The sequence below is a fragment of the Diabrotica virgifera genome, chromosome 5, assembly GCF_917563875.1.
Source record: "Diabrotica virgifera virgifera chromosome 5, PGI_DIABVI_V3a".
NCBI classification, from domain to species: domain Eukaryota; kingdom Metazoa; phylum Arthropoda; class Insecta; order Coleoptera; family Chrysomelidae; genus Diabrotica; species Diabrotica virgifera.
In genome coordinates this window covers 177,586,170-177,596,472 of record NC_065447.1, presented here as the reverse complement: position 1 = coordinate 177,596,472, position 10,303 = coordinate 177,586,170, and the positions used below count along the sequence as shown (strand labels likewise).

The window sequence follows — 10,303 nt, the reverse complement described above, 5'->3', positions numbered from 1 at the left end:
GGAAAAAGCTGGATCAGATCAGGAATTAATAAATTTTATAGGGAATCCAGATATAATGGTCCTGTTGAATTTTCGTCAAAAAATATGGAACAATAATTGTATTTCTCACAATACCAGCCCATGCGTTGGTTTTTTGTGGTCTTTGCGTATGGTACTCTTGCATTCAGTGTGGATTTTCATCAGACTAATAACGAGTGTTTTGCTGGTTAACACTACCTTTCAAATAAAACGTTGCCTCGTCCTAAAATAAAACGTTATCAATGAAATTGTTATTTTGGTTCATCATATTATAGTCGCAGAATTCAGTTCTTTGGTCAAAGTTGTCTTCAGCAAATTCATGGATAACACGTACTTTATAAGGGTGGTATCTTATTCTTTTTGATACTGAAGACTTTCCAATACCAAAATCCCTTGATAATCTCCGCATTGTATATTCATCAACTGTTGGTCTATCTTGCAATTTGCATCCCTCACATGTCCTAATTCTCTGTATTTACTGCTCACCGTAGATTGTGAAATAGATTCACGATCTAGGTGCACAAAGAGCAATCCGGAAATGAAAAAAGAGTTTCCATTTAAAAAAATGGTGATGACGTCATCACACGAAGATGGTTCACCCTGTATGTTAGATTATAATTTGAAAAAAAAAAGTAAATTGAATTCAAAAATTAACCTGTTTCGGGAACATCTAATATTATTGTTTATTTAGGTAATAATGAATTTATGCGTTACTTTATGGACGCGCTGTGTAAATAATATCTAAGAGTGACATTATTAGGTATTTCCTATCACGTAAATTGTATATAGGAATTCCTGTACCTATGTATTACCTAAATTTATGCAATGGTTGGTGGAATCGAACATGAGTGAAACTGTCGCGTATTGTATGAGTAGCGTGTTAATTTGTATCCACATTTTATCCCAATTTTTTCAGATTCCTCTGAAAGTGAACCTAAAACTAGCGGCAGCGAGTATATTCCATCGTCTCATTGTTCAGACAGTCCGCCATCTAAGAAGATACACGTTATTCAAAATATCGTAATTAGCGAAGGAAATTTGAATATATTAACTGAAAATAATCAAAGCGATAAAAGTTTTGTTATAAACAAGTATCTTACAAGCCTCAACTACAGTGAAAGCCAAAAACCTATTGATATAATATCTAATTGTAATGATGAAGATTTAGCTGTTAGTGAAGGGTTAATTTTAAACCACAATGGAAATAAAATCGTTAACGTAACTGAATTATCTGAAAATATTTCTAATTGCAATAATAAAGATCTACCAGCAAGTGATGGGTTAAAAAGACACTATGAGACATCTGAGAAATTCAGTAACAATATCAAAAATCGTGACAGTGGAGGTACAACAAACAGTTCTCAGCTTACTGATAAGTCCATAACGTACAGGAAAAAAAATTGTCGGAATGAAATTGAAATAAATGCAGCAATTAGAAAAAGTGGTAAAAGAGTAAGAAATAAAATTCATGCTTGTTACTACTGTAGTAAGCAAGTTATACTTATGGCAAGACACTTTGAAACCGTTCATTCCGAAGAATCAGAAGTAAAAAAATGTTTACTTCATCCCAAGGGTTCTCAAAAGAGAAAGCAAGCTTTCTTAGAATTGATTAGGGTGGGAGACTTCTATCACAATTGCAACGTTCTTTCTACAAAAAAAGGTCAGCTGATAGTAATTAGACGGCCAACAGCAGATGAAGCACAATTTGTTAGTGATATCAATTATGGTCCTTGTCCCAACTGTCTAGGATTTTTATTGAAAAAACATATCTGGCATCATGTGAAATATACATGCAAGGAAAAAGTTAATATTGATGACCAGAAAGAATCCCGTCATGTTATTGCCGAAAGCAATGCTCTCGTAGCTGATATATTCGGAATTGGTTTTACTAAAGATTTCACAAATTCAATAATAGCAAAGTTTAAAAACGATGAAATTGGTAACACCTGCAACAATGATATTTTGATATTGAAATATGGAGCCATGCAGTACGAGAAGTATGGTGATACTCAAAACGAGTTAATAAGACAAACCATGAGGCAGCTAGCTCGTTTAGTTATATCCCTTAAGAGATTAACTAACAGTAGGTCGCAAACGCTTGGCGATTTTCTGGTTCCTGAGAAATTCGATGTGGTTGTTCAAGCAACTAAAGACATTAGTATGACCACGGTAGCTAGTAGTAACTGTAGACCAGAATTTCATACTCCGAGTTTAGCTTTAAAATTGGGTTATGCTCTTAAGAAATGTGTGGCTATTCAGAGAGGCAGTGCTTTAAGAGCAGGAAATATGACAAAAAACAAGTCATTGTTATCATTCCTTCAGCTGATGAAAATGGAATGGAGCATACGAATATCTTCCAATGCTATATCCACACTTTACCGAAGAAAATTGAATTCCACTCAACTTTTGCCAATTACGACCGATTTAGTGAAACTTAGTAATTATATCGATACAAACATGTTAAAGGCTAAACAAGAATTAATGCAAGACTACACTAATAATTATAAGTGGACACGGCTTGCAACATTAACTTTATCTAGAATAATATTGTTTAATAAACGCAGATCGGGTGAAGCAGCAAAAATGAAGCTAACTGATTATATTTCCCGACCAACTTGGGCAGAGCAAAATACGGACGAAATAAAAAATTCTCTCACAATAATCGAAAAAAAACTGGCAGAGTCATTGACAGTAGTGGAAATTGAAGGGAAACGTGGCAAAAAGGTCCCAGTAATCCTAACTCCAAATACGAAACAATGTATTGATATTTTGATTCAACATAGAGTTACATGTGGTATTTCAAGTCAAAATGTATACATTTTCGCCAGATCTAATCCATCTAGTTCAAATCTTAGGGGGCATGATTGCTTGAAAAAAATATGTGAAGAAATTGATTTGCAGAATCCTTCAGCAATAACGGGAACAAAGTTGCGTAAATATGTAGCAACTGTATGTCAACTATTTGACATGTCAGAAAATCAATATGACTGGTTAGCTCGTCACTTAGGTCATGACATCAAAGTACATCGTGATTTTTACAGAATGCACGAAAGTGCGATTGAACTCACCAAAGTAAGTCGATTGCTTATAGCTGTTGATAAAGGTGAAGTGAACAAGTTTGCTGGAAAATCTATTGACGAAATAGAAATTAAAGGTAATGTTTTGAATATTTAACTAGTATTAATTTGTTTGCTTCTATGATTCATTTTCTAGATCTGCCTACTTTAGAAGAAGATGAGGAAGAAGAACCAGAAGCTGAACCGGAAGGTGAAGCAGGAATTGATGATGATGAAAATGTTCAGACCATTCACAAAACAAAATGTAAGTGATTATTTGAACAATCTTAAGTCAAAACTAAAAAAAAACAGTCAACAATATATGTAATATTTCAGTTGTAATCTGAGGTAACTGGGGCGTTGTAAAAACATGCCAAATTAAAATGAGAATACTATTTTTTGCTAGCAATATAATTTATTAATTTATTGTTTATTGATTTTTTTAGTAACCAAAGCAAAAAAGTCCAAAAAGATTTCCAGAGGTCCAGTTCCATGGACGAATCAAGAAAAGGAAGCCGTCTGCAATTATTTTAAACTTAATATTAAGAAGGGAATTGTACCAAACAAAAAAGAATGTGAGAAATGCATTGAGCTACATCCCATATTAGTTGAAAGATGTTGGTCAAAGATTAAATTTTGTGTTAAAAATGAAATTACTAAACTTATGCGCATTAAAAATAGCAAAAAGTAACTAATAATGCTGGATTTTTAGATGTCCTAGCAGTTTTATTTCAAGGTTTTACATTAATTTCTTGGTCCTAATAAGACTAGATTTATTTGAATTATTCACCAAGCATTTTTTATGTTTCAAGTGTTATTGAATGCATAATCGTTATTTTAATTTACATTTAATTTTACAATTTTTTAATTTAGATATTTCAGTTTATTTAAAGTATTGTTCAGAATTAACAACAATAATATTTTAATCCTAGTTTTGTAACTCATCAAATAAACAAAAAAATTAATGTAGATCCTACCTAACTGTGACACTTTGTAAAACACTTAATTCCTAGAATAACTGTATCTTACTCATTTCTAGTATAAACTACATTGATACCGATACGTGCTTAATATAAAATTTTTCTAAATATATCTAGATTTTTTCTTAAACATGGCAACACTGCTTTCCAAACACATTTAATTTTTTAATACTTATGGCAACCTATGTTACACACGATCACATATCTAGATACTTCTGGCAACTTTTTTACACACTATCGGTTGAAGCATATTTGTGGTTCCGTTGCCACAAGTGATATATATGCATAGCTTCGACAAAACGGAGTGTAAATCAATGGTTTCTATACACAAAGATTTCTCTTCGTCACGGTACTATGTTTCTGACATCTTCTCAATTTAACCACAATTGGGGCTTATGCACACGTTGCCATAAATATTGCACGGCGTGTATGTGTGTGTGTGTGTGTGTGTGTGTGTGTGTGTGTGTGTGTGTGTGTGTGTGTGTGTGTGTGTGTGTGTGTGTGTGTGTGTGTGTGTGTGTGTGTGTGTGTGTGTGTGTGTGTGTGTGTGTGTGTGTGTGTGTGTGTGTGTGTGTGTGTGTGTGTGTGTGTGTGTGTGTGTGTGTGTGTGTGTGTGTGTGTGTGTGTGTGTGTGTGTGTGTGTGTGTGTGTGTGTGTGTGTGTGTGTGTGTGTGTGTGTGTGTGTGTGTGTGTGTGTGTGTGTGTGTGTGTGTGTGTGTGTGTGTGTGTGTGTGTGTGTGTGTGTGTGTGTGTGTGTGTGTGTGTGTGTGTGTGTGTGTGTGTGTGTGTGTGTGTGTGTGTGTGTGTGTGTGTGTGTGTGTGTGTGTGTGTGTGTGTGTGTGTGTGTGTGTGTGTGTGTGTGTGTGTGTGTGTGTGTGTGTGTGTGTGTGTGTGTGTGTGTGTGTGTGTGTGTGTGTGTGTGTGTGTGTGTGTGTGTGTGTGTGTGTGTGTGTGTGTGTGTGTGTGTGTGTGTGTGTGTGTGTGTGTGTGTGTGTGTGTGTGTGTGTGTGTGTGTGTGTGTGTGTGTGTGTGTGTGTGTGTGTGTGTGTGTGTGTGTGTGTGTGTGTGTGTGTGTGTGTGTGTGTGTGTGTGTGTGTGTGTGTGTGTGTGTGTGTGTGTGTGTGTGTGTGTGTGTGTGTGTGTGTGTGTGTGTGTGTGTGTGTGTGTGTGTGTGTGTGTGTGTGTGTGTGTGTGTGTGTGTGTGTGTGTGTGTGTGTGTGTGTGTGTGTGTGTGTGTGTGTGTGTGTGTGTGTGTGTGTGTGTGTGTGTGTGTGTGTGTGTGTGTGTGTGTGTGTGTGTGTGTGTGTGTGTGTGTGTGTGTGTGTGTGTGTGTGTGTGTGTGTGTGTGTGTGTGTGTGTGTGTGTGTGTGTGTGTGTGTGTGTGTGTGTGTGTGTGTGTGTGTGTGTGTGTGTGTGTGTGTGTGTGTGTGTGTGTGTGTGTGTGTGTGTGTGTGTGTGTGTGTGTGTGTGTGTGTGTGTGTGTGTGTGTGTGTGTGTGTGTGTGTGTGTGTGTGTGTGTGTGTGTGTGTGTGTGTGTGTGTGTGTGTGTGTGTGTGTGTGTGTGTGTGTGTGTGTGTGTGTGTGTGTGTGTGTGTGTGTGTGTGTGTGTGTGTGTGTGTGTGTGTGTGTGTGTGTGTGTGTGTGTGTGTGTGTGTGTGTGTGTGTGTGTGTGTGTGTGTGTGTGTGTGTGTGTGTGTGTGTGTGTGTGTGTGTGTGTGTGTGTGTGTGTGTGTGTGTGTGTGTGTGTGTGTGTGTGTGTGTGTGTGTGTGTGTGTGTGTGTGTGTGTGTGTGTGTGTGTGTGTGTGTGTGTGTGTGTGTGTGTGTGTGTGTGTGTGTGTGTGTGTGTGTGTGTGTGTGTGTGTGTGTGTGTGTGTGTGTGTGTGTGTGTGTGTGTGTGTGTGTGTGTGTGTGTGTGTGTGTGTGTGTGTGTGTGTGTGTGTGTGTGTGTGTGTGTGTGTGTGTGTGTGTGTGTGTGTGTGTGTGTGTGTGTGTGTGTGTGTGTGTGTGTGTGTGTGTGTGTGTGTGTGTGTGTGTGTGTGTGTGTGTGTGTGTGTGTGTGTGTGTGTGTGTGTGTGTGTGTGTGTGTGTGTGTGTGTGTGTGTGTGTGTGTGTGTGTGTGTGTGTGTGTGTGTGTGTGTGTGTGTGTGTGTGTGTGTGTGTGTGTGTGTGTGTGTGTGTGTGTGTGTGTGTGTGTGTGTGTGTGTGTGTGTGTGTGTGTGTGTGTGTGTGTGTGTGTGTGTGTGTGTGTGTGTGTGTGTGTGTGTGTGTGTGTGTGTGTGTGTGTGTGTGTGTGTGTGTGATTGGGATATTGACTGCGAAACCTAAGGCTTCATTCGCCTAATCATATTTATCTTTGATTCTTATAACAATAAATAAAATTTATTAACATTTTATATAAATATTATTAATGTTTTTAAACAATATCAGTATGATAAAAAAATTTCTACATTCTACAATTGGCACACTTGCAAATCACATAATATTATTAATGTTCGTGCACAGTTTTCTAATACTATCCAGTTCCATATCCAGTTCCGAATCCAGTGGTTATATTTCTCCCGTATTTTTTAGTTTCGCTTCCAGTGATTGTATTTTTTTTTCTTGTTTTTTTTTAATATTTATTTATTATTTTATTACTATATTTTTTTATTGTGCTAATAATAGATTGCAACATTGTCTATAGACATGAATGCAGTAACAATCAATAAAAAAAATCGGAGATCCACACCCCGGATTTGAAATCGAAACCAGGGCTTTACGAATCCGAGGTCTACCCACTAGGTCACTAGGCTATCGCTCTTAGACAATATTTTTTCCTGAAACAATATTTTTTTCATATAGCATGAGTATCCAGACTATATAACAAAAAACAAAACAACAACATGCGCATAAATTTTGCAGCATTTTAGATGTATAGCTGGTAGGTTAGGTAGTATATAAAATTGCGTCATATAAGTATGGAGGATCTCTTCATAGCAGCAGCAGCTTGTGTAATATTGTGGAGGCGACACCGGCGCGTTAAATTAATATTTTGGGTGTGTCCTTTATTAGCAGCTCGAGCAAAATATAGGTAGTGGTACAGCTCTTTTAGCTGATCTGGAAAGAGATAACATAGACCCATCGACAGGAGACATTAAATGTGATGGCAGTTTTAAACTTCTTAAGAATAGAAAGTTCTGATTTTGAATTTCTTATAAATGAAATCGGCCATAAAATAGGCAGGAAAGACATTTCGAGATGCAATTCCAGTAAGAGAAAGATTAGCAGTTATATTATTAGCAAAGTATATTTTTTAAACTTTTTACTCATTGTTTCAGAGAGGAAGACATTTCTGTAAAATTTTATTCCTCAATATTATCTTCTGCACCTGTTCATTATTGAGTGTCACTGTCTGTTTGAATTGGTGTAGCTGGAGAAGTAGCGGATGTAGGTGTAGTGGACGGAATAGAAAGGCTCAGATGTATTGTATGATTAAGTGCCTGTTTGAGTAGCTGATGAAGCAGTCTGCATCTGTGTAGCGAATGAAGTGAATGTTACAGGTTTTATGTCTGAACACTCTGCTCTGTAGAGATTATTATTTATGTCAAATTTGGAGTTGATTTGCACCGATTTGCTGTTAAGGTTCCGCGTACTGCTTTTCTTTTGTTGGCTTGAGTTATAGGCGTATGTGCATTAGTTTTAGCTACAGTTTCTGTATCTATTTTCACTTCTACGGCTATTTCAGTCAATTCATCGTGTTTTTGATTTGTTTTTTAAATCAATAAATGTAGCTCATCCCATAGCAATCCCATAATACTCGTTACTTTCGTAATAGCTCAATTAAATGAGTAGTCAGTTCTTTCGACAATTTCATCGCGTAAATAATCCTACGTGAACAGAGCAAAGAAAAATCTAGCAAAATCACTCAAGAATGAACAAGACGATATGACTCCAACGGTTGCTGTTCGCACACTATGCCAGAGAAATTTTTCAATAACATGTTTTTAGGTGTAGATCAGTCGCGTTGCGGTTTTACAACAATGTTTTATAACTTTCTTTGATGTTTACCGACATTTGTTGGATAACATAAAACATGCTATATAACCAGAAAAATGTTATTTAACACTGTGGTTTAAAACTTTTTTATTTAAAATTTTGTAACAAGTTACAAAACTTTGTTATTTAACATGTTTTGTTACATAGTCTGGACCCGGTTTAACGGTAACTTCTTATAGGTAATACACTAGTTACTGAATATTTTTAATTTGCTTTACTTTACACCAATCTAGTATTCAAAACACAAACTACAATAATATCATATTTAAAATATATTTTAGACAATACAATGTAGTTTACTGTAAACTTATGCAATATTAATTTTGGCAATGTCAAGAAGTAATTTACATTGAAGTCCACGAATCTTTACCCGTGCGTCATCATTTCAAGCATACGAAATAAGTCAATGATTAGTCGGAAATTGAAATTTACTAAACGCAACAGTAAGTGACTTGCTGTTGCGTTTAGTAAATTTCAATTTCCGACTTATCATCGACTTATTTCGTATGCTTTAAATGATGACGCACGGGTAAAGATTCCCGGACTCAACTGTAGGTAAGTAGGTACCTAATAAATGTCAAAATCATAGCTACGGTTGTAGAAAATCATAGCTACGGTATGCACGATTGTAGAAAATAGTATATTATACAACAAGTGAGAGAAAAGACATATTTCTCACGAGCGCAAAGTTTATTGTCACGAGCTGACGCACGAGGCGAGGGCCGCAAACCAAGCGAGGGAGAAATATGTCATTTTCTCATGTGTTGTACACTGTACTATTTCTATGGATGCGGTTTTGTCAAGAGTTCAAAATTAAATAATTTAGGTGCTTTTACGCATATTATATACATAAATGGAAATAAAATACATAAATACAATACAATAATACCCCCCCTCACTGAGAGGGGTGGGTGGTAAATTTAAAATTTTAAATACAAATCCCGTGATATTTCGCAAAATAAGCATCAGATCGATAAACTGCAAAATACACTTATTCAATATTTTTGAAAAATCTATCGAATGGTACCAAATACGACCCCCCACGGAGGTGGGATGGGGGGTTACTTTAAAATCTTAAATAGGAACACCTATTTTTTATTGCAGATTTGGATTCTTTGCGTAAAAATAAGCAACTTTTATTCGAAAAATTTTTTCTAATTATGGATAGGTGGCGCTATAATCGGAGAAAACCGGTGTTGGAAATGGAAAATTAAATTAAGAAATGGAAAGTTCCCACTAAATGGAAAATTTTACTTAACTTTTTTGGTTTTAGAACCTAATAATCACAACCCAATAGGTCCCCAAAGCGCTCGAGTGACTGCACATTTAGCATACTTTGCTCCCCTACTATATGTATTATGTATAAATAATATGGGAAGTAATTTTTAACCCAAACAACCATAATTCAACTTTTATTTACTAATAAAGAACTGGACGAAAGTGTCACATCAGCTTTTATGAAACAATAAAATTTATAAAACAAATATTATTAGTTTGGGATGATATAAGATTTACATAAAAAGGTAAGTGATCTGCTTGAAATCGATATTCCCAAAATCATCTAAAAATTGTTTATACTTGAGTACAGTGGAACCTCGATAACTCGGATTAATCGGGACCGCGGCCGATCCGGGTTATCGAAAATCCGAGATAGCCGGAGAATATGGTAAAAATTAATAAAATACGGTATACTTACAGATAAACTCCGTTAGAATTGAAATAACATGAAATATATTTATAAATATGCACAGTACCTACTCATTAAAATTACTAAAAAAAAAACACCAAACACAAACGTAAGCAAACGGAAGCGAACAATACAAGACACACAATACAGTCACAACGATGTAATGTTATTAAAGAACAGTGAAAACTAAAGACCATTGTTTATAAAAGAATTTTTTAAATAGTCTTTCCTAAACAATGCTAAGACAGTTTGAAATAAAAAGGAATAGGTATTTTTACTACAGACAGGTGGCTGTTGTTTCTGCGGCGTGTGCTATGAGTCATTTTTGATATCGTATAGTTCAAATTACACACATACACATTATCTCTCAAATATTATATTACATACATTTTTATTGTTGAAAGGTTTGTCTGATAATTAACTATTTTGATGGGAAATAAACCACAGTTAAATTGAAAAATACAAAATATTGAAAATCAAAATGTTTATCTGATGAAAATCGGTCCGGGTTAGCCGGACTTCCGGG

General features: G+C 35.7%; 1 protein-coding gene across 1 annotated transcript; it reads left to right on the top strand.

Annotated features, from left to right (window-relative positions):
• The first annotated feature begins 1,349 nt into the window (after nt 1–1,349).
• Nucleotides 1,350–4,473, top strand: LOC126885225 (uncharacterized). Its single transcript, XM_050651687.1, has 2 exons — nt 1,350–3,172; nt 3,232–4,473. Exons 1-2 carry the CDS (start codon nt 1,522–1,524, stop codon nt 3,345–3,347), a joined length of 1,767 nt encoding a protein of 588 aa, XP_050507644.1. The 5' UTR covers nt 1,350–1,521; the 3' UTR covers nt 3,348–4,473.
• Nucleotides 4,474–10,303: the final 5,830 nt, after the last annotated feature.